The sequence below is a fragment of the Carcharodon carcharias genome, chromosome 5 (assembly GCF_017639515.1).
Source record: "Carcharodon carcharias isolate sCarCar2 chromosome 5, sCarCar2.pri, whole genome shotgun sequence".
Taxonomy (NCBI): domain Eukaryota; kingdom Metazoa; phylum Chordata; class Chondrichthyes; order Lamniformes; family Lamnidae; genus Carcharodon; species Carcharodon carcharias.
In genome coordinates, this window is record NC_054471.1 from 15,199,301 (window position 1) to 15,224,593 (window position 25,293).

The 25,293-nt window shown below is 46.8% G+C and overlaps 1 protein-coding gene across 1 annotated transcript in view; it reads right to left on the reverse strand.

Annotated features, from left to right (window-relative positions):
• The window catches only part of lrrc73 (leucine rich repeat containing 73), a 201,741-nt gene that overhangs the window by 90,234 nt on the left and 86,214 nt on the right, over window positions 1–25,293 (reverse strand). Inside the window, exon 4 of the mRNA XM_041188565.1 lies at window positions 12,685–12,785. Coding sequence (XP_041044499.1) covers window positions 12,685–12,785 — 101 coding nt within the window. The remainder of the gene's footprint in view (window positions 1–12,684; window positions 12,786–25,293) is intronic.

The window sequence follows — 25,293 nt, forward strand, 5'->3', positions numbered from 1 at the left end:
CTGCCTGGCTTGTCTTGTCCATGAGGTAATGAATGAGTGCACGCCTGAACAGAGCATCTGTCACCAACTTGACACAACTGTGGACAATTAGGAGATTCCACAAAGATCACCCACCGACCCCTGGAAAGAGCCAGAGGCATAGAAGTTGAGGGCCACCGTGACCTCAGCACCACTGGCATGGAGTGCCCACCCACACAGTCGGAGCTGATCTCAGGTCTGATCATCTGACAGATGGAGGTCACTGTCTCCCTTGCGAGGTGCAGCCTCCTTTGGCATTGCACCTCAGATATATTGAGGTAGCTGCATTGCTGCCTGTAAACCCTGGCAGCAGGATAATGGCATCTTCTGTGGCCCCTTCTACCTTGGACTTCCTGTTGGCCTTGCGCCCCTTATGCCTGCGCCTCTCCTCCCACAGGTGGCTCTCCTGGAGGCTGAATAGGGACACCTGGCCTCCTCCCCCTTCTGGCCATTTCTTCCTCCTCAGAGGAGATGCCTCCAGCAGAGACCACAATCCCCATTCCCAGGATAAGGGAAGCCTGTCTGATACCTGGGGAAGGCCCCAAGTGTTATGACTCCTCTGGAGTCCTGGACTGAAGCCTCTTATTTCTGTAAAAGTAGCTCCGAAACGAAATGAAGTTGTCCTGTTCACACAAGCAAGCAGCAGTAAGTTATAATCTAAAGAACTAGCAGCTCGCATTAGCGAGCCCACGCACCCCTCATCCCGCCGTGGATAAGGTTTTTGAAAATGTGACCTACCCGCCTGCCCGTTGCGCCCATGCAACGCCCTGAAAATCGCATGGGTTGCGCAAAATCAAATTAAATTGGTACTTCAAGGCCTTAACTGGCCTGTTAATTAATGGTAGGCGTGCCTCCGTCCTCATAGCGCGCTAGCCTACCAAAATATCGCGATGATGCGCGGTGATGTCGGGATGCACGCTCGACATCATCACATGTCATTTTAATTTCAGGCGTGTTGGGCTCGCCGAAGGTAAAATTCTGGCCTATGGGTTGCTGTTGCATTAGTGGAGATTAGTTTGGGAATTTATTAAAAGTTATGATAGTAGTAATTTGTAACCATGTGTATATACTTAACTTGTGTGAATTAACAAATGTCTCATGTAGCTTGATATGAAAGCTTCTCGAGAACTGGTAGTCTGATTCCTGAATTTAGAGCTGCATCTCAAACATATCACTTAAAATATACATTATGACACTTGTTTAAGGTTTCTCTCTGGGATTTTTTAATAACTCAGCTTTACCAGCTACTGGGTCATAACACCAAGTGATATAAGGAATGGATGTAGGCACTGGATACTGCAAAGACAATGGATCCTGACAATATTCTGGCAATGGTACTGAAGACTTGTGCTCCAGAATTTGCCGCGCCCCTAGCCAAGCTGTTCCAGTACAGCTACAACACTGGCATCTATCTGGCAATGTAGAAAATGGCCTAGGTGTATCCTGTACACAAAAAGCAGGACAAATCAAACCTGTCCAACTACCGACCCATCAGTCTACTCTCGATCATCAGTAAAGTAATGGAAGGGGACATTAACAGTGCTATCAAGCGGCACTTGCCTAGCAATAATCTGCTCATTGATGTTTAGTTTGGGTTCCGCCAGGGCCACTCAGTTCGTGACCTCATTCCAGCCTTGGTTCAAACACAGACTGAGGTGAGTGACTGACCTTGATATCAAGGCAGCATTTGACCAAGTGTGTCATCAGGAAGCCCTAGCAAAACTCGAGTCAATTGGAATTGGGGGGGGAAACTCTCTGCTGGTTGGAGTCATAACTAGCACAAAGGAAGATGGTTGTGGTTGCTGGAGGTCAATCACCTCAGTTCCAGGACATCACTGCAGGAGTTCCTCAGGGTAGTGTCCATAGCCCAAACATCTTCAGCTGCTTCATCAATGACCTTCCTTCCATCATAAGGTCAGAAGTGGGGATGTTCGCTGATGATTATACAATTTTCAGCACCATTCACAACTTCTCAGATGCTAAAATAGTCCATGTCTAAATGCAGAAAGACCTGGACAATAACCAGGCTTGGACTGACAAATGACAAATAACATTAACACCAAATAAGTGCCAAGCTATGACCATCTCCAACAAGGAAGAACCTAGCCATTGCCCCTTAACATTCAATGGCATTATCATCACTGAATGCCCCACTATCAACATCCTGGGGATTACCATTGACCAAAAACTGAACAAAGCATATCCTCCATCCACAAGGCAAAAGTGATGAAATACTCCCCACTTGCCTGGATGAGTGTAGCTCCACCAACACTCAAGAAGCTTGACACCATCCAGGAAAAAGCAGCCCACTTGATTGGCACCCCATCCAAAAACATTCTCTCCCTCAACCACCGACACACTGTGGCAGCAGTATGTACCATCCACAAGGTGGACTGTAGGAACTCATTAAAGTTCCATAGACAGCACCTTCCAAACCTACGACTGCTACCATCTAGAAGGACAAGGGCAGCAGACACTTGGGTAGGATTTTCCCCTTGTTGGGTGGGCACAGCAGGCGGGTCCGGGAGCCACAGCGCCATGGTTTGCTGCCCGCAATTGGGCCCCAACTGCGATTTCATACTGGTTCGTCAACTAATGGCTAGCCAATGTGAAATGCGCGCTGATAACATCAGTGCTGCTGGAGTAGAGGCGGGAGGAGCACGAGCGCTGAAGTGTGCACGTGCGCCAGGGAGTGTGCATTGATAGCTCCCTGAAGCATGGAGCTGCTCCAGGGAGCTGAAGGATTTTAATATGAAAAATAAACTTATTACATATGATATAAACATGCCCCCAAATGTGACTCAGTCACATGAAGAGGGACATGTAAAAAAGGATGTTAATAAATTTATTTTTTTTCAGTAACCATCCCGTCCACGGATGAAACTTTATTAAAAATACAAAGGCCGCCTGGCCTACTCGCCTGCCTGCCAACTGAACGGTTAAGCCGGCATCGAAAAATGCTACTTAATTAATTACTTAAGGGCCATGGTAGGCCTCTTAATTGTCAGTAGGCACGCTGCTACCCCTTGCATGCACTTGCTGACTGAAAGATCGTGAGAGTGCGCACTATTTCACTCCCATTCAGATTGGGCGCATACCTGCCCGCAGGATGAACGATCTTGCCCATGGGAACACCACCACCTGGAAGTTCCCTTCTAAGCCACTCACCAGCCTGACTTGGAAATATATCGCTGCTCCTTCACTGTTGCTGGGTCAAAATCCTGGAACTTCCTCCTTAACAGCACTGTGGGTATACCTACACCTCATGGACTGCAGTAGTTCAAGGAGGCAGCTCACCACCACCTTCTCAAGGGGAATTAGGGATGGGCAATAAATGCTGGCCTAGCCAGAAATGCCCATATCCCATGAATCCATTTTAAAAAAGGCATTTGATATGGGGCCACATCAAAGGTTATTGCGGAAAATAAAAGCTCATTGTGAAGGGGAATATATATTTGCACAGATAGAAGATTGGCTGGCTAATAGGAAACAGAGGGTAGACATAAATGGTGATTTTCTAGTTGGCCAAGGTGTAATAAGTGGTGTGCCATGGGGATCAGTGCTGGGGCCTCAACTTTTTTCAATTTATATGAATGACTTGGAAGAAGGGATCGAAGGAATGATTGCTAAATTTGCTGATGACACTAAGATAGGCAGGAAAGTAAATTGTGAAGAGGACCTGAGGAGGCTAAAAAGGGATATAGATAGGTTAAGTGAGCGGGCAAAGATCTTACAAATGGAGTATAATATGAGAAAATGTGAAATTGTCCGTTTTGCAGGAAGAATAAAAAAAACATATAATCTAAATGGTGAGAGATTGCAAAGCACTGAGATGCAGAGATCCCAGTGCACACATTGTAAAAAGTTCGTATGTATTACAGCTAGGAATTAGGAAAGCTAATAGAACATTATCCTTTATTGACAGGAAAATTGAATACAAAAGTAGAGAGGTTATGCATCGGTTATACAGGGCATTGGTGAGGCCACATCTAGAGTACTTTGTACAATATTGGTTTCCTTGTTTAAGGAAGAATGTAAGTGCATTGCAAATAGTTCAGAGGAGGTTTACTAGACTAATATCTGGAATACACAGGTTGTCTTATGAGGAAAGGTTGGACATACTAGGCTTGTATCCACTGGAATTTAGAAGAGTAAGAAGTGACTTGATTGAGGGTCTTTACAGGGTGGATGTGGCGAGGATGTTTCCTCTTCCAGGAGAATCTAGAACTAGGGGTCACTGTTTAAAAGTAAGGCGTTGCCCATTTAAGACAGAGGTGAGGAGTATTTTTTTCTCTCAGTGGGTCATGGGCCTTTGGAACTGTCTGACTCAAAAGGTGGTGGAAGCAGAGTCTTTAAATATTTTTGAGGCAGAGCTAGATAGATTTTTGATAAGCAAAGTGATGAAAGGTTATCAGGGGTCAGTGGAAATATGGAATGGAGGTCACAATCAGGTCAGCCATGATCTTATTGAATGGCGGAGTAGGCTCGAAGGGCTGAATTGCCTACTCCTGCTCCTAATTCATATGTTCATATGTCAGCTAAGCAGGAAAAGTCAATTAAAGTTTGAGATGTTGAAAAACAGGCCAAGTTAAAAATGCAGAGAAAGCATGTGCAATATGTGGTAAAGCAAAGACAGTATTTCTACCTAATGATGAGAGGAAAGGCATGTTTTGATGGAAAATGGAAAAGTTAAGTCCAGTGTTACCACAACAGAGCTTCAGAAATGAATATTTGGTTTTGAACATAAATTAGAACTTCAGAAAGTAGAAATGGAAACTTTTACAAAAATGGAATTGGACAAAGCTCAAGTTCATTGGATTAGGGAGAAACAGGGAAATTTAAGGAAAATTTGTGAACTGAATAAAAAGCACTTTCTGACTTACTTGGCCGAACATAAAAAGTACATCAATGAAGTTCTTAAAGCACTTCATGGCTCCCCAAAGCCTTTCCACCATCTACAGGGCACAAGTCAGGAATGTGATTGAATACTCTGCACTTGCCTGGATGAGAGCAGCTTCAACAACATTGACACTCAAGAAGCTTGACACCATCCCATACAAAGCAGCCTGCTGATTGGCACCCCATCCACCACCTTCAACATGCACTCCAGCCACCCCCAACACACAGTGGCAGCAGTGTGTACCATCTACCAGATACACTGCAGAAACTCACAAAGGTTCCTTTGATAGCACCTTCCAAATCCATGACTTCTGCCACCTAGAAAGACAAGGCAATAGATGCATGGGAACACCAGGAGACACAAAAACCATTTCAAGAATACTTGAAAATCAAGAGGTAAAAGGGAGGGAAGAACTTAAAACATTATTAAGGAGGTAATAGGAGGACATCCCCTGTAAGTTCTCCTTCAAGCCACACATCATCCTAACTTGGAATCATATCGCCATTCCTTCACCGTCACAGATCAAAAACTGGAACTCTCTCTCTAACAGCACTATGGCTGTACCTACTTGTTACTTAATAAAAGAACTTTTAAAAAAATCAGTCAAACATGATTTCCCTTTCAATAAACCATGTTGGCTCTGCCTGATATCCTTCTATTTCCTCCTTAATGATGTTTTAAGTTCTTCCCTCCCTTTTACCTCTTGATTTTCAAGTATTCTTGGAATTTTTTTGTGTCTTTTATGGTGAAGACAGGCACATAATGCCTGTTTAACGCTTCCACCATCTCTTTGTTTTCCATTATTAATCCCCAGTAGACTCATAAACTCATAGACGGTTACAGCACAGAAGGAGATCCATAATGTCCACGCCTGTCAACAAAGATTTGACTACACTGATCCCATTTTCCAGCGCTTGGCCCATGGCCCTGGAGGCTATGGCAACGCAAGTGAATAAGCCAGTCTCACCCTCCAAGGGACCAATGCTCATTTTAGTTACTCTTTCCCTTTAAAACCCTTATAGAAACACTCACTATCTGTTTTTATATTTCTAGCCACCTTTCTCTCATACTCTAATTTCTCCCTCATTTTTTTATTTGTAATTCTTTGCTTGTTTCTAAAATCTGTCCAATCTTCTGACCTACCACTAATCTTCACAGTAATGTATGTTTTTTCTTTCAAATGTTTTGCTTCTATCTTCACTATAGAAGATACAAGAAACATTCCAGTAATAGCTGTAAATCAGGAGGTGGAGGGTAGATTGATTCTTGTTCAGGAAGGGAATCAAAGGATATCCGGCAGGGTGGGGGGCTGGGGGTGTGTGTGTGTGTGTGTGTGTGTGTGTGTGTGTGTGTGTGTGTGTGTGTGTGTGTGTGTGTGTGTGTGTGCGTGTGTGTGTGTGTGGTGGGTAGATGGGAATGTGGAACTCGAAACACAAACAGATCAGCCAAGATCTCATTGAATGGTGGAGCAGGCTCGAGGGCTGAATGGCCTACTTCTGCTCCTATTTCATATGTTCATATGTTTGTATCCTTAATTTCCTTAGCTAGTCACAGCTAATAAATTCTTCTCATAGGGCGGAATTTTTTGTTTGCCGGTCGGGCGGGTGGCCGATTGCTGCTGAAGAAACGGGCCGCACTGCCATTTTCCACGGACAGGCCAATTAAGGCCCACCCAGCAGGTTAGTGACTCCCGTATAGAATGGGAAAATTGTCACGGGGGCGGGCGGCCTCAGACTGCTGATTCCAATGGGGAACTGGCAGCCTGCATAAAGAATGGCCAGGCAGCCTGCTTGAGGCAGTGCACCATGGCCACTCACGGAGAGAGGGAGGGAGGTGCGAGTGGAGAGCAGCATGAGCAGGAGGAGGGGGGCAGGCTGCAGGAGAGGCCACTGTGCCCCCCGACTTTCCGATGAATGCCTTGCTGTCCTCCTGCAAGAGGCAGGCATCCGTCGGCACCTTCTGTATCTGGAGGATGGGAGGAGGAGGACCTCCCATGTCACCAGCCAGGCGTGGGAGGAGGTGCGTGATGCTGTAAACACCCATGATGACGTGCGGCGCACTCGCACCCAGTGCCGAAAAAGATTCAATAATTTGCTGCGCTCTGGAAGGGTGAGTACCATGTCTGTCTTGGCCATTTGACCCACAAGGCAGCCTTAGCCTTTGACCTCCCCCCCCCACCATATCTTGCTGTCGTTACTGCATTGGGCATCTGTCGCATGCTGGGTGGACGAATGGGTACTGACCATGCTTACACCAGCCTTAGTGGTTGAGGAGAAGAAGGGTTCTCCCCGCAGCATATGTTGGTCTTGGTGACATTTGAGTAGTCTTGGGGGCAACCTGCAGGGGAGGCCGCATGACACATACTCAGAACTCCAAAACATGTCATATTGATGATAATGAGATTGTGCAAGGGGAGCCTCAAGGTGTTTTGGGCAAGTGCCATCTGCTGGCCTCGGCACTGCATCTAGTTGCGCCTCCTTGCCATGGGCGCTAAGAGCCATGTGATATTCAAAGTATGGATGCTGAATGTGTCCAAGGTGGCCGTTGGGGAAGGGGGTTGGGACCAGCCGTGCAATCTTCTGGGGACTGATCACCAGTGGTGTGGACAGCAGCTGCTGGAGGCCTCAGATGGGCCACTGTGGTTTGGGTGTGGCGTGCGTGTGCAGACGACATGAGCAAGCAGCCCCAATAAATGCTCTTCTCTGTTTTGCAGGCAAAAACTCACCACAATGCCCGGGAGCACCAGAGGACTGGAGGTGGGCGCGCCCTCCTGCAGTGCCTCATGCCTTTTGAAGAGCAGGCCATGGAGCTGGGGAGGAGTCAGGAGGCCAGGGCAGCAGGGGGCAGCGAGGCTGGGGTCCGGCGGGCAGGTATTTGAGGTCCACAGTCCCATCCTTTCTGTCTGCCCACCATCCAAACCACTGATGGTTGCTGCAATCGTTAATGCTGAAACACAGCTCATTCACAGACTGAGACACTCTGACGTGTGGGTCATACAAAAGGGACCTTCGTCCCCTTGAGGAATCGTGTCTCCACCACTTTCCAAAGTCACCTTATCCCATTTGTGACCACTATCACCAAGGTCTAACATGTCATTGGATCGCTGCTGCACAGCCAAAGACTTATTTCATCTGAGGGGGTTCGGGATCTCCAGCACCTTTTCAGCCAGTGTGCCCCACATTACTTTGTCCAAAAGGTCCTCAGCACCTCAGCTGTGAACATCATGGCACTCAACTTAGACAAATGCCACCACGTTACTCATCCCTGCACCAAGGGGAAATGTTGCCTTCTGCCCACCTGGCCTAATGGAATGAAGGCCAATAACGTGACCTCTCAATTTCCTGTGATCAACGGCAAATGTTGCTAGTGTTTGAGATGTTTCTTCAGCCCCGCAACTATCCAGGCCAGAATGCATCCAGGTCAGGTACCTCTGCACTCTCCCCACTCCTATGGTACATAACATGCTATGTGGCATTCCTGAGGCCATCTGACCAGCTTGTCTGCATGTGCTTTTAATGTTTGGGGCTCATCTTGACTCTTTTTCACCTCGCCAATGTTCTTCTCCTTAGGGTCCTGAAGGGGGAGCGACTTATGAGGCTTGGGGGGAATGGGATGAAAGGTTGAAGTGAACGCACGTTAACTGATGCACTGTCCTTGTTGTTAATTTCAGCATCACCACCAGAGTGACCCGCACCTCGACCCCCCGGCCCCCCTCCAAACCTGAGGGCCAACAAGTGCAACTTGCGGCACATCATTTCAGCCAGCCAGGCACCAGTGTAGACACACACACCTTGGTGGGGCTTTACTGTCGGCTATGTCCCGGGTCACAGTGGAGAGGGCACATCACGATCGCTGGAGGAGATGGTAGGGGCAGAGAATGCCGATGGTTCCAGCAGCCGGAGGGCTGCAGGGGACGAGGCACATGCTGAGTCTGGCACTGATGACGTGCCTCTGGTGTTGTCCCCATTGCAGCAGCTGCAGGAAAGGCGGCAGGAAGTGTGTTTGCATCTGGCAGGGTTGCATTAGGGAATGGTTCAGTTGCTCTCTGCGATGGAAGAGTGCACGCAAAGAATCCGCCTTCAGAGCAGAGCATCAGGATTCCTTCAATGAGAGATTGGCGACTCTCATAGAGAGGGGCTTCCACCAAATGGATCAAAATATGATTGGGTTACGCTCTGACCAGCAACCCCTCACAGCAATTCTGGCCACAGGTGGTGTTTCCCATTGTGGGAGATATTGTGGACATCAAGTGCCAGCGCTCGGTGCCCATGCATCTGTGGTGAGCAGGGACGTAGATTTGGACCTCACGTTGGTGCAGCAGCTGTCTGTCTTCGCTGCGAGCTTCTCTCATGGTGCTTGGATAAGGGCAGCAGCTCCTCTGCCAGTCAATGTTTCTTCCGTTGAGGCTGTGACAACTGGGGAGGTGCCAGTTCTGGAACTGGCCACTCCCTCCCAGGCGGGGCCATCACAGGCTCCATGGGCCAGAGGACGCCCGTCAAGGTCATCGAGCCCAACAGGACAACAGAGTCAGCAGGCTGGCTCTCAAGCCACTCCGAGTGATGGGGCGGCACCTAGACTTAGCACCCAAAAACATAAGCATAAGGCACCTGAGGCACTCTACGGGTATGTCACTGGTGGTTTTGTGTTGGCCTTAGAATAACGACCCATATTTTTGTGATCGCTAACAAGTGGTGTGTGTTTTTGTTTTGGACAAAATAAAGTCCACCTTTGTAACTATGGCTGAGGGTCTTTTGTTTGTGGTGCATTTTTCTTTTTCACATATTTATCATGAGTGTTTGAGTGGACATTGATGTTTCTGTACTAAGCCCTTAGTTGCAGCTGAACAGGTGGAAGATGTGGCACCTAAGTGCCACGTGTGGAAGTTCCAGGCAATGCTGTGCCTGCTGATCCATGTCAGTGGAGCTGGCTGAAGGTTCTTTGGATTAAATTGTCGCGGGTGTCCCTGCCTCCTTGGTGTAAATGTGGGTCATTGTTCTGCACCTCATCATTGCCCTGTGCTTCCTCATCCTCTGAGGCACTGCTGGATTCATCATGTGTAACCTCATCCAGGACGTCAAGGTCTTCATCGCCAACTGCAGCCACCCTTTCCAGCGCAAGATTGTGCAGGGCACAGCAGACTACCACTATCAGAGAGACGCGATCTGGGGGTTACTGGAGTGCGCCCCCTGAGCGGTCCAGGCAAGGGATGCGAATCTTGAGAAGACCAATGGCTCTCCCCACCACAGCTCCTATTGTATCAATGCTCAGCTTCTGTTCTTGGATGGCATAGTGGTGTCATGAGCCACCTTCGCAGGGGATAGCCCTTGTCACCCAGCAGCCAACCATCCAGCAGAGCCAGAGCACTGATGAGCCCCGGCACCTGGAAGTGTCTGAGGATGTAGGCGTCGTGGAAGCTGCCTGGATACTTTGCACAGACTTGTAAAATCCGAATCCTGTGATCATAAACTATCTGCACGTTCATGGAGTGGAGACCCTTCCTGTTGATGAAGGCACCGGGTTCATCTACTGGCGCCTTGATGGCCACATGTGTGCAGTCTATAGCACCCTGGACGCAGGGGAAGCCAGCAATGGCCGCGAAGCTTCTGGCTCGCTGTGTATGACTTGCCCGGTCACAGCGGAAGTGGATGAAGGTGGATACCCATCTAAACAGAGCATCTGTAACCTGCTTGACACAAGTATGGACAGCTGATTGGGAGACACCACAAAGATCACCCACCGAGCCCTGGAAGGATCCAGGGGCATAGAAGTGGAGGGCAACTGTGAGCTTCAGAGAGACTGGCATGGGGTGTCCACCCACAGAGTTAGGGGAGATTTCAGGGCCAATCATCTGACAGATATAGTTGACTGTCTCCCTTGAGAGTCGGAGCCTCCTTCAGCACTGCACCTCAGTCATATTGAGGTAGCTGCTTCACCGCCTGTATACCCTGGCAGCAGGATAATGGCGTCTTCTGCAGCCCCTTGCACCTTGGACAACCTCTTGGCCCTGCACCCCTTGTGCCTGCACCTGGCCTCCCAAAGGTGGATCCCCTGGAGGCTGATTGTCCAGTCCTGGCCTCCTCCTTATTCTATCCCTCCCTTCCTCCTCAGGGGAGCTGCCTCCAGTGGAGATGTCAGAACCCATATCCCCAGGCTAAATGGAGGCCTCCAGAAAGCTGCAGGCACGAGAAAGATTACTGTCTGCAGACTGGTTTCAAAGTATATAAGAAGCTCTTGGAAATCAATGAGACCTGCTAACAATCACACAGGCAACTTTAAAATGTTTTCATCAATTATAACTTTGTCAAAAACATGGACAACTCCTCTGAGTCCTCATATCCTGACATTGCAAAAGTTTTCTTAAATAATCTCCTGCCCGCCTGCCCGTTGGGCCCGTGCCCCGACCTGAAGTTCGCACGGACCCCTCAAAATCATACACAATTGGCAAGTTAAGGGGCTTAACGAGCCCTTCAATTAATGGCGGGCGAACTGATTGCCCGCCCACCAAAATATCGCAATGGTTCACGCGATGTCAGTGCGCATCATTTTATGCACTGACCTGCAGGCTAGGCCATCCGCACATCAGCTGGAAAATTCTGGCCATAGAGTCTTTCTTTCTCAATGGAATATATCTTTGCTGAGAGTTAATAAGTACCTGCTTAAATGTCTGCCGCTGTTCTACATTTTAACCTATTTTCCCAGTTCACTCCTGCAAACTCTGTTTTCATACCCTTGTAATTGCTTTTATTTAAGTTTAAGACACTAGTCTTACACCTACACTTCTCACTCTCAAACTGAATGTGAAATTCTATCATGTTATTATCACTGCAGGCTAGAGACTTCTTTACTATGAGGTCATTAATTAACCCTGTCTCATTGCACATTACCAGATCTAAAACTGCCTGCTACAAAGACAGAAAATGCTGGAAAAACTCAGCGGGTCTGGCAGCATCTGTGGAGAGAGAAATAGAGTTAATGTTTCAAGTGCAATATGATTATTCTTCTGAAATCTTTCACTTTTGTCTCTAGGTTACCCTACTTCTGGAGTGCAAATTGTGCCTTCTAGAGTTACTAGAGGCATGTGAACAAAATTCCCAACTTCGCATTCAGCCTATGTCATACTCCAGCATAGTCTCTTTTCCTTCTGTTCCCTTCCTGTTAGCACAGATCATCCCTCCGATGTCCCTGTGGAGCTCGTTTCTCCTTCCAAGCACCTTAGATGTGGCAACTCTCAGCAGGAAATCCATTTGTGTCAGTAAACATACAGGGGGAAAAAATATATTTGCAAGGTTTGCACAAGGTTCATGAGAACCTAATTGCAGGCTGAATATTTTTAAGAAAAACTGGCCAAGAACAGCCCAAAAATGTTGAATGAATCATGTAAATTACTTACTTCTGTGTAGCTCAGTGTCAAGAATGTCCATTTATATCCTGAAAATTCAAAGTGGATTATAACCATTGTAATGATGAAGGTACTGTTATGTTACCATGTGCAAACTCCCACCTGTGTCAGATGAGAGCTTCTGACAGTTATCCTTTTGTCTACTGGAAAAAGGGCACAGTGTAAAACAAAAGGGTATAAAGCTAATGTTAATTGTCCTTAACCCCTTTTTCTATGCATAGAAAACACTCCTGATTTGGGCCTTGTGGATGGTGGGCAGGCTTTGGGGAGTTAGGACGTGAGTTACTCGCCGCAGAATTCCGAGCCTCTGACCTGCTCTTGTAGCCACAGTATTTATATGGCTAGTCCAGTTCAAGTGCCTGTATACCTGAGCAGACTGATTCGTGAGGCCAGTTCCCTCCAGATCCACCACTTCCAGCGTCCGACTAGAAGCCACGGCGACTGCCAACATCCCAGCAATGTGATCACCTGCAAAAGGAAGAGCAGAAACTGGGTCAACTAGGGAATCAAGGGATGAAATATAATTGCTTGGATTTCGCAATCAGCAGTGAAATGATGAGACTTACTGTTTCCTTGATAGCAATCTCTCTGGAATAATTTGAACCTGACACTGGCAAAGGGGACTTATAGGTCTTCAGCAACAGTGGTGTCATCACATAGATAGCACCTAATTACATTGATGCATTCTCACAGACAAATGAGGAATTAAAGTGCACTGAATTATTCACTTTTCATTAAAATTTTCCAGACAGCACAATAAATGATTTGGTCGTACACATGGGATTAAACTGGAAGTTCAAATATCTTAAAAACCTTTTAAACATTAAATTATTTAAAAAGTAAGGGTGGAATTTTCTGTGCATGCTGGTATCGGGTGTGTTTCGCGGTGTGAGTGGACAATATGACGAGAAGGACAAAAATCGGTTTTACAGTGTCGTCAAATGGTGGGCCGAGTTTCCCACCATCGGACTTCAGGAACCTCATTGAAATACATCTGCATATCATTATAAGGCCAGCCTGCTGGAATAAATCCCACCCCCCCAACCCCGCTGGATCATCACACAGCATATACAAGCCCCGTGCACTTGATAAGCTGCACTTTGAGGGGAACTCAGAAGTGAGTGTACAGTAACATTGCACAGTGCTCACGAAGGTCACCTGTTGGACTTCAAGGTTGAGGCGAGTTGGGGAGGCAAGGGCTGCTCTGCATTTGAGGGATGTTGGAGCGGGGCCAAGGGCTGTTCTGCGGTTGAGGGATGTTAGAGCGGGGCCAAGGGCTGTTCTGCAGTTGAATGTAGTGCACAAACACCTGTGGGGTTGTGGGGAGGGATGTGGCCTTGCATTAGGGAAACCTTGTATAAAGTGACCATTCCTCTGCAGCTCAGATAGTTCAGATGTAGCCACACTGACATGCATGCAGTCGGGTCTCTAGGTTATCTGCTCACTCAAACAACGCAGGGGCATCAAAGTGCACCAAGTGCTCCAGAGCTTTTCACCCTCGGACACAGACAGCAAATTAATGAGCATTTTAGTGGACTGCAGAATAGTTAGACGACTAGGCAAGTTGTACAATCTCCTTGCTAAAGCTGGCCTTTGAGCAATCATTGGTGAAGGGGCTCGCAGCCCTTTGCAATGTCGTCGCTCAGGTTTGGACAAATCTCCCCCATGGTTCAAGCTAACAGTGCAGCCTTGCAGCGCAGGTTAGGAGGATGCCTGCAGCTGAGCTGAGAGCACAGCATGCAGCCCAATGGGCAAGGCTGCCAATCGGTCAGGCGGAGTGGGCGGGGTTTCAGGCAGCCATGCAGCACACTAAACTCTGGCCATCCAAGTGGTGGTCAGCACTCTTCTGGATGCATTAGGAGGCCTTCAGAGTTAACCAATAAAGGTTCTTAGAACACTCAAGCTAACCCACTCATTTCTTTCTTTCATCCTTCAGGAATATGGAGCCTAGTGACCTAGCTATATGCCTCGTGGTGTATAGAGAGTGATGATGATGAAGACGAGAGCGACTGAGGTGCCTGGCTGTGCAGAGGGAGGAGCAGCACCCTCAGGAAGAAGGGGCGCTGGGGGTCCCGCACACGCAGCTGAATAGCCACAGCGAGCCATCGCTTGTTGGCGCCGAGCTAGATCCAGGGTCTATAGACACCGCCTTTCATTCCTGCAGATGACCAAGAACCAATGTTGCCAAAGACCCCGCATGTCTAGGGAACTGGTCAGTCACATCTGCCAGCTACTGCTGAATTTGGCGCCACGGGTGCATGGAAGGCATCCACTGCCAGTGGCTGTGAAAGTGACCACGGTGCTCAATTTCTATGCCAGTGGCTCCTTTCAGGGCTCCACAGGTGACCCCTGTGGGGATATCACAAGACTCCAACTACAAATGCATCCGTGAGGTCACGGATGCCATCTTTACGAGGGCACACAACATCGACTGCACTCATGTGGTGCTCATATCTCTGTCGCAATAAGCAGTCAACTATGTCAACTTCTAGGGTCATGAGGACTCAAAACGTCAACTGTGCTCTTCACCGCCGATGCTGCCAGACCTGCTGAGTTTTTGCAAGTATTTCTGTTGGTCAGTTATGAGGTTACAGATTGTGTTTGCGTATAATTCTACTGCTGCTGATGGTCCCCAGCGCCTCCTGGATGCCCAGTTTTGGTTGGAGATGAGGAGTCACAAATAGCTCTGCCTTTGTCCATGGCTGGCTGTTGCAGACATCTTGTCTACTATCCTCCTTATTGGCTTGGCTGGAATGTTTATACAATGCAAGTAGTGTTACATTCCAAGGGTTCGATGTGTTAGCCTCTTTCCGTTTTTTAAAATTCCAGACCTAATATCATGTGATGAGTGGCAGCCATTTTATCAATGCAGCCATTTGTCCATTTTAAAATAAAAATAACAACTTTATAAAATAGCCAGGGTGACGTAGCTATATTTTCTCCTTCATGTCTACTGATCATGACACCATCCAGGGCAATACGGCCTACTTTACTGGGACTCCATCCGCCAACTTCAACATTCACTCCCTCTGACAATGGTCGCAGTGTATACCCTCTACAAGGTGTACTGCAGCAACTCATCACAGCTCCTTCAACAACACCTTCCAAACCCATGACCTCCACTACCTAGAAAGACAAAGTCAGCAGATGCATAGGAATGCCACCACCTGCAAGTCCCCTCTAAGCCACACACCATCCTGACATGGAACTATATTGTTGTTCCCTCACTGTCACTGGGTGAAAATCCTGAAACTCTATTCCTAACAGCATTGCGGATTTACCTGCAGCACATGTACATCAGTGGTACAAGGAGGCGGCTTATCACCACTTTCTGAAGAACAATTAATGATGGGCAATTATGCCTGGCCTAGCCAGTGACATCCACATCCTGTGAAAGAATACATTTTTAAAAAATTCAGTTCCCAGCCTGGTCACCTTGCAACCATGTGTCTGCAATGGCTATCGTATCATACTCATTTATTTCTGTCGAATCAACTCAAATGTTACAAATGCTGCATGCATTCTGATAAAGAGCCTTTAACTAAGTCTTTTTTTTTCATATTCTGATCCTATTTGCTGGTGCACTGTTTTGTTTGCTTCAAATTAATTCTCTGTCCCTTCCTGTTACACTTTGCTTATCATTCCCTGTATCACTATCTTGCATCATTGCCTTGTCCTTTCTCGTTAACTTTCTAAATCTCCCATCTATAAGATGCCGTGCAACAACTCACCAAGGCTCCTTCAACAGCACCATTCAACCCCACAACTTCTATCACCTAGAAAGACAAAGGCAGCAGATGCAGAGGGAGACCACCACCTACAAGTTTCCCTCTGTCATGAAAATGTGCTTCATGTGAAATAAGTATTTTTAATCCACCAGCTGGAAGCCTGAATTGTAATTTCAGCACAGAGACTTTTTAAAAGCAGAGACTAAAGGTGACTTGAGTTCGTAACTATAGATGGCTACCCAATTTACATCCCTGTGTTATGACACAGCAGCTTGTAAAGGCTGAGTTATTTAAAAATCCAGAGGGAATCTTTAAACATCTGTCATAACCTATATTTTCAATTGGTATGTTTGAGCTGCAACTCTAAGTTCAGGAATAAGACCACCAGTTCTCGAGAGATTTTTATATCAAACTAAATGAGACATTTATTAATTTACAACAAATTAAACACATGCACATGGCTATAAATTACTACTATCATAATTTTTAACAAATTCCCAAATTGATCTCCACTAAGGCAACAATAATTAATAGACTGAATCAGACACCAGGCAAAGCATTTTTCACCTTACGAGTTCAGAATGAGGTTCCTTTCAATTTAGTTCCTTTGTAGGCTTACAGGCTTAGATCTTATACGCCTCTGACCTGCACACACAAAACTCCCTTCTGTTGTACCCAACCTTTCCCTTTGAATGTAAATTTTCATTATATCACCAGGCCCTTAGAACCCCTTTCATAGTATCAATTTTATTAGTAATATAAATACATTGCTTGGTGTCTCCTAGCCAGGTGCAAGATTTCACCCCCAGTCTTTGAATGCTCTATTTAAAAATGCAAATTGCCCCCATGTTTATCTAATTACCATTTTAAACCTACTTCTTTCTATGCATCAAAGCACCCAGACTAGCCGGCTTTAATCCAATTAACACACTCTATTAAAAAAAATAATTTCCAATAACATTATATACATTATGAGTGAACCACATATCCTGTCCCCATTATCATGACATCAAGGCTATCATCTGAGGTACTCAACTGAAAGAGACAAACCACTAAGTCAAATCACTGGGACAATAAACCTTAGCTGAGAGGGTTCCCTAGACATGAACCATCAAGCTATTATACGAACGCCTTAAACGCAATCACTTGAACATAGGACCATAGCTGTAAGAAGAGGATTCTAAAGTCGACCCTCCAGTAATCAGATTGGATAATACAGAGGTGCTTAAAATGTTAGATGTAATATTAAGCTATCTCCCAGAAAACTGTCAAGGTGACTTACAAAAGCCATTACAAACTCATGAATTGATTAGTGTGAATAGGCCAGGGAAAACATCTTTGGCTAAACATGATGTTAATATAGGGGATGCATTACCCATAAAGCAACATCCTTACAAACTAAATCCAGAGAAGTTAGCCCGAGTGAGGGAAGAGATCAAGTTCATGATGGAAAATGACATTATTGAACTGCGTAACAGTAGCTGAGTTCACCTATTGTAATGGTACTGAAACCGGATTGGTCGCAGCTATTATGTATACATTATCGCAACATTAATGGGGTAACAAAGGCGGATTCATATCTAATTCCACAGTTAGAAGACTGCATTAAGAGGTCTGTCCAGGCAATGTTAGTTACAAAAATTGATTTATTGATGGGATATTGCAAAGTTCCATTGACTCATATGGCCTAAGAAATATGAGTTTTTGTGACCCTAAATGGACATTATCAATGCAAAGTCATGCCATCAAAATGAAAAATGCACCTGCAAGTTTTCAAAGCTTAAGCAACAAGGTCATTGAAGGGTTAGACAACTGTGTCAAAGATATTGATGATTTGGTTGTGTTCAGCCAAACCTGGGAGGAACATTTATAACACTTGAATGAATTGTTCGATTGGTTACAACAAGCCATTTTGTCATAAACTTGACAAAAAGTGAATTTGCCAAAGCAAAAGTGACTTATTTGGGCCACACTGTGGGACAGACCAAGTAGCACCTAGAGAAGCACAAATAGGGGCAATTTGGATTTTTCAGTGCCTAAGACAGAACAAGAGACTCTGCAGTATATAGGCATGAGTGGATTCTATTGGAAAGTTGTTCCAAATTTCAACACTGTAGTGGCTCCCCTGAAAAGCTTCTGAAAGAAACGCAAGACATTTGAGTGGACAAAGGAGCATCAAAGTACCTTAGACAGCTTGAAAGTTGTACTGACCATCGCACCAGTTTTAGCAGTGCCAAATTATACTAAGCCATTTAAACTGGCTGTTGACACCAGCGATGTACACATTGGTGCAGTTTTATTACAGGAGGATGAGATGGGGATCAAACGGCCAGTTAGTTACTTTTCTTGAGGGTTGAATTCTTGCCAGCAGAAGTATTTGTTAAGGTCCCAACTGAGGTTACCACCGGACAAGCCTGAACCTGGGGTGGAACTCAGCTTGATAGATCCTCGCTTTTATTTTGTTTGTTTAGGTAGTGCAGAGTGGCTACTGAACAGAGTCACAGAAGTCAGCTGATGAATTTTTAACAGAAGAATAAACATTTATGAAACAATGACCTTCCATCATAAGGTCAGAAGCGGGGATGTTCGCTGATGATTGCACAATGTTGAGCACCATTCATGACTCCTCAGATACTGAAGCAATCCATGTCCAAATGCAGAAAGAACTGGACAATATCCAGGCTTGGGCTGACAAGTATCAAGTAACATTCACGCCACACAAGTGTCAGGCAATAACCATCTCCAACAAGAGAGAATCCAACCATCGCCCCTTGATGTTCAATGGCATTACCATCACTGAATCCCCCACTATCAACATCCTGGGGGTTACCATTGATCAGAAACTGAACTGGATTAGCAATATTAATACTGTGGTGACAAGAGCAGGTCAGAGCTAGGAATCCTGCGATGGGTAACTCTCCTGACTCCTCAAAGCCTGCCCACTATCTACAAGGCACAAGTCAGGAATGTGATGGAATACTCCCCACTAGCCTGGATGAGTGCAGCTCCTACAACACTGAAGAAGCTGGACCCCATCCAGGACAAAGCAGTCCGCTTGATTGGCACCACATCCACAAATACTCCTTCCACCACCATCTACGAGGCGCACTGCAGGAATTCACCAAGGCTCCTTAGACAGCACCTTCCAAACCCATGACCACTACCATCTAGAAGGACAAGGACAGCAGATAAATGGGGACACCACCACCTGGAAGTTCCCTTACAAGTCACACACCATCCTGACTTGGAAATATATTGCCGTTCCTTCACTGTCGCTGGGTCAAAATCCTGGAACTCTCTTCCTAACAGCACTGTGGGTGTACCTACACCACATGGACTGCAGCTGTTCAAGAAGACAGCCCACCCCCACCATCTCAAGGGCAACTAGGGATGGGCAATAAATGCTGGCCCAGCCAGCGAAGCTCACATCCCATGAATGAATTTTTTAAAAAAACAAACTATATTACAATACTCCTTCGCCCACAAATATACCTTTACGGATATATACATATTTGTTAGGATAACACAAGTTACAAAAACTATCTTATACTCTAATGTTCACAGTAAGTACACAGTGCATGTAAACCATATGGCGACCTGTGGTCAGATACAACACACTCTGAAACCAAGTGACAGATGTCACCCCAGACAGATGTTATGGATCTCTCTCCAACTCCCCCCAGACACTTGCCACACTGTGAGCCAACCAGTCTCACTGAATTCTATCTTTCACAAGCGAGTTTCCAATCGCCACTCTCCAAGAACTCACTTTGGAGTCTTCTCCCAAACTGATGCTTTCTCTTAGATGCCTTCTGCAGGGGTCCATCTCCAGGGTTTCAAACTCTCCTTCTGATGTTCCCCTTATCTGGGTCACCACATGCATTCAAGCTTTCTTCCATGCACTCTCTCTCACTGACTCAGTTGTCAACAGTACACCAGTGCTTCACATCCCCATAGCAAAGAGTTACAGACCTTCAGTTGTCTCTTTGGAACTTCTGACTTCTCACAAGCCTTTATATCACTTTAACTCTGCTTCCTGCAACTTGAACCTTTAAGCTTGAAGCTTGGAGCCTGTCTCTGCCCCTCACTCTTTACTTAAAACAGGATCTTTTCCAGGTTCCCATTCTTCCTTTGACTAGGAGGTCTACTTGGGATTTTCTCCTGTTCCACTCCCCTAGAGATGGGGACTTTCTTCTCTCGCTTCAGACTAGCTTTCTGTCCCCTTCGTACCAGTCTCTCTCTGGCAGTTATTTTCAACCAACTTTAGCTTGGAACTGGCTATCTGAGCCTTCTAGGCTGATTTTACCTGGCAGCTGGCTTCAAAACTGAACTCAAAACTGCTGTTTCTTTCTCTGTTTGTGTTGTGTGTGTGTGTGTGTGTGTGTGTGTGTGTGTGTGTGTGTATGTGTGTGTGGGTTGTGGGGTGTGGGGTGGCGGGGGGGGGGGGCACATCTCTGGACCTCTGTTGCTTGGCAAAAGCCTAGTTTTTTTCTACTCTTGTTTGCTTAACTTCTCTTTAGGAGCCATAAAAGTCATTAGAAATGCAGGTGCCTTTTAAAGTGAAATTAAAACTCAACTTTACCTTTTCTTAACACATAAATACAGAAATACAAATCAAACTTTTACTTTAAAGCTAAAACTCATTCCTAACACACACAAATACAAATATAACTTATTTAAACTATCTCTATTTTCTAACCTATTCAACTGTGAAAAAAGTGACTTTGAATTCTATCACTGGCTTCTTGTCCCAACAACGCCACCCCCCCACCACCCCTTAAACCAGCTTATATTTCACTCCTTTCCTATTTTTACTCAGTTCTGTTGAAGGGTCATGAGGACTCGAAACGTCAACTGTGCTCTTCTCCGCCGATGCTGCCAGACCTGCTGAGTTTTTCCAGGTATTTCTGTTTCTGTTTTTGTTTTGAATTTGGTGTTGGTTCTACAACATTTTGAAATCTACATCTCTAATAACCCTGCAGAGACTATAGGGACCATAATCCTCCAAACTTTGTGGAAAAATTTCATACCAAGAATCTGAGACTATTTCATTGGAGTTTAATGCTGCAATCATATAATTTGAAAATTATTCATGTAGCAGGAAGAGATAATATCCTAGCAGATGTTTTATCAAGAGTTTAAATGTGGAGGAATATGAATGTTGTGATCAGAATGAACTTGTGTGAAATATAATTTTTATTGAAAAGTCAGATATACTTGTATATTTGATGTAAATATATTCAGCGGACTTTTCTGAGCCCACTGGCAGCGGGTGTGATCAGTGGCATGCGCGGAAAATATAACAGGACCCACTTCACGATGGTGTGAAGGCAGGTTGCGATCTTCGGCTCAGCCCGCCAGCATTTCCCACCGTCAGTCGGCAGGGAGCTAATTGTTTTACATTAGCATATAATTAAAAGGCCATTCCGTCAGGGTCTTGGAACCCTGCCATATCATCTGTCTACACCAGCAGGCAAGCACGTTGACATGTTTCACAACAGCACACAGGGTCGTGCACTTGGCAGTCTTCACTTTGGAGGAAATGAGGTGAGTGAGCAGTAGTGTTCTCCACAGCTTGCCTGTTGTTTGCAGGCCTCAGGGGCACCAGGGGGTGGGGAAAACTGAGGTGACTGCTGAGGGGTGGGGATGTCCGGGGGCAAGTGCTGGTCAGCCTCGGAGGTGACTGCTGAGTAGGGAGCGATCAAGTGCTTCTCTGGCATTGCATCCCATGGTGGGGGAGCAGAGTAAGTGAGGGAAGTGCCCACGCATTAGGGACACCTGAATAAACTGACCATTCTTCTGCAACTGAGGCAGGTCAGGCCTAGCCACAGTGATATGATTGGAATCAGGCTCTGAGCCTGCCAACCCATGCATGCAACGCAGAGGTACCAAAGGTCCACCAAGCGCTCTGTACCTTGCGCACCCCGACCGCCCCCAAGTCTTGCAACCCCCCCACCATGGTACAGACTTTGAGTCACAGAATCACATAGTGCAGAAGAGGCCCTTTGGCCCATCAAGTCTGCACTGACACATGACAAATACCTGATCTACCTACCTAATCTCATTTACCAGCACTTGGCCCATAGCCTTGAATGTTATGACATGACAAGTGCTCATCCAGGTACTTTTTAAAGGATGTGAGGCAACCCGCCTTCCAGGCAGCGCATTCCAGACCGTCATTACCCTCTGGGTAAAAAAGTTTTTCCTCAGATCCCCCCTAAACCTCCTGCCCCTCACCTTGAACTTATGTCCCCTCGTGACTGGCCCTTCAACTAAGGGGAACAGCTGCTCCCTATCCACCCTGTCTATGCCTCTCATAATCTGTACACCTCGATCAGGTCGCTCCTCAGTCTTCTCTGCTCCAACGAAAAAAACCCAAGTCTATCCAACCTCTCTTCATAACTTAAATGTTTCATCCCAGGCAATATCCTGGTGAATCTCCTCTGCAACCCCTCCAGTGCAATCACATCCTTCCTATAATGTGGTGACCAGAACTGCACATAGGACTTCAGCTGTGGTCTCTAAGGTTCTATACAACTCCAACATGACCTCCCTACTTTTGTAATCTTTGCCTTGATTGATAAAGGCAAGTATCCCATTTGCCTTTTTCACCACCCCACTAACATGCTCTTCTGCCTTCAGAGATCTATGGACACACACGCCAAGGTCCCTTTGTTCCTCAGAACTTCCTACTGCCATGACATTCATTGAATACTTCTTTGTCAAATTACTCCTTCCAAAGTGTATCACCCCACACTTTTCAGAGTTAAATTCCATCTGCCACTTATCTACCCATTTGACCATCCCATCTATATCTTCCTGTAGCCCAAGACACTCAACTTCACTGTTAACCACCCGGCCAATCTTTGTGTCATCTGCAAACTTACTAATCCTACCCCCACATTGTTATCTATGTCATTTATATAAATGACAAATAATAGGGGACCCAGCACAGATCCCTGTGGCACACCACTGGACACTGGCCTCCAGTCACTAAAGCAGCCTTCTGTCATCACCCTCTGTCTCCTACAACTAAGCCAATTTTGAATCCACCTTATCAAATTACCCTGTATCCCATGTGCATCTGCCTTCTTTATAAGTCTCCCATGTGGGACTTGTCAAAGGCTTTGCTGAAATCCATATAAACTACACCAACTGCACTACCCTCATCTACACACCTGGTCACCTCCTCAAAACATTCGATCAAATTTGTTAGGCATGACCTCCCTCTGACAAAGCCATGCTGACTATCCCTGATCAAACCTTGCCTCTCCAAGCGGAGATAGATTCTCTCCTTCAGAATTTTCTCCAATAGTTTCCCTACCAGTGATGTGAGACTCATTGGCCTGTAGTTCCCTGGCTTCTCCCTACAACCCTTCTTAAATAGTGGAACTACATTAGCTGTTCTCCAGTCCTCTGGCACCTCCCCCCGTGGCCAGAGAGGAGTTAAAAATTTGGGTCAGAGCCCCTGCGATCTCCTCCCTAGTCTCCCTCAGCAGCCTGGGACACAAATCATCCAGACCTGGAGATTTGTCCACTTTTAAGCCTGCCAATACCTCCAATACCTTGTCACTCCCTATGTCAATTTGCTCAAGAACCTTGCAGTCTCTCTCCCTGAGTTCGATACCTTCATCCTCATTCTCTTGGATGAAGATGGACGTCACCACCATCACTTTATTGGACTGTGGAGCAGTTGAACTGCACACATTGTACAATCTCCCCATTGATGCTGACCATGTAGCAGTCACTGCTGGAGGCGCTTACGGCTCCTTGCAATCTCAGCAACCTGATTTGGACCAGAGTTCCCCATGTCTCAACCATGCAGTGCACTCAGCTCTGGTCAGAGGGGTGACCAGCAGTATTTGGGAAGCATTAAGGGGCGCTCACACAGGGCCAGAAAAGGTGCTAAGTACAGCCATGATAACCACTTCTCTCTCTCTTTCATGCTGCAGGAGGACCACATCAGGATCATAGCTGTCTGCCTGATGGCCTACAGAGACTGTAGAAGATGAAGAAGGCAGAGGAGAGAGCGACTGAGGCAGCTGGCTGCCTAAAGGCAGGAGCAGCAACCTCATCAAGAAGGGGCCGCAGGGGCTCCCGCACATGCTGCCTAGGAGTGACAGTGAGCTGTGGCTGGTCGGCGCCTAGTGACAACCAGGGTCTATAGACGCCGCCTGCCATTCCTGCAGATGACCGAGAACCAGTAGCACCGATGACTGCGCATGCCAAGGGACTTGATGGCTCACATCTGCCACTTACTGCAGGACTTGGCGCCAAGGGGACAGGGAGGGCATCCACTGCCAGTGGCTGTGAAAGGGACTGCGGCGCTCAATTTCTACGCCAGTGGCTCCTTTCAGGGCTCCACAGGTGACCTCCACGGGATTTCACAATCCACCACCCACAAATACATCCATGAGGTCACAGATGCCACCTTCTCCATGGCACACAACTTTGTGCATTTCACCTGGGTCTGGGACAGCCAGGATACAAGGGTCATTGGATTCGCCCTGATGTCGGGATTCCCACAGGTGCAGGGTGCGATTGACTGCACTCATGTAGCGCTCAGGTCTCCATTGTTACACTCAGTGGACTTCATCAACCGCAAGGGCTTCCACTCACTGAATGTGCAGCTGGTATATGGCCACCAGAAACGCATCCTGCAGGTATGCACACGGTTTCCAGGGATTGTGCACGACACCTACACCCTGAGTCACTCGCAGATCCCTGCAGTCTTCCAGGGTCCATAGAGGCTGCAGGGTTGGCTCTTTGGGGACAAGGGCTACCCGCAGAGGCCATGGCTGATGACACCTGTGCGGCGGCCTCAGACTGCAGCAAATCAACGCTATAATGAGGCTCATGCAGCAGCTCGCAACTTGGTGCAGCAGACCATTGGAATGCTGAAGATGCGGTTCTGGTACCTGGACCAGTCTGGTGGAGCCCTGCAATACAGTCCGCAGAGGGTGTCACACATTGTCATCATCTGCTGTGCCCTTTACAACCTGGCACTGCAACGAGGTGAGGAACTGGCTGAGGAGGAAATGGAGGAGCTGCACATCTCCTCCGATGAGGAGGACACTGACGGGGATGAGGGTGAGGGGGTCCTTGGTGGTGACAACGATGGGGATAAGGCTCTCGCACTGGCTAGTTGAGGCAAGTGCACTCTGGAGGTCCTCATAGCTGCCATATTTGGGGAAGATGATGACGACATGCAGTGAGGTGTCCCCATAGATCCTCACATTGCAGTTGTG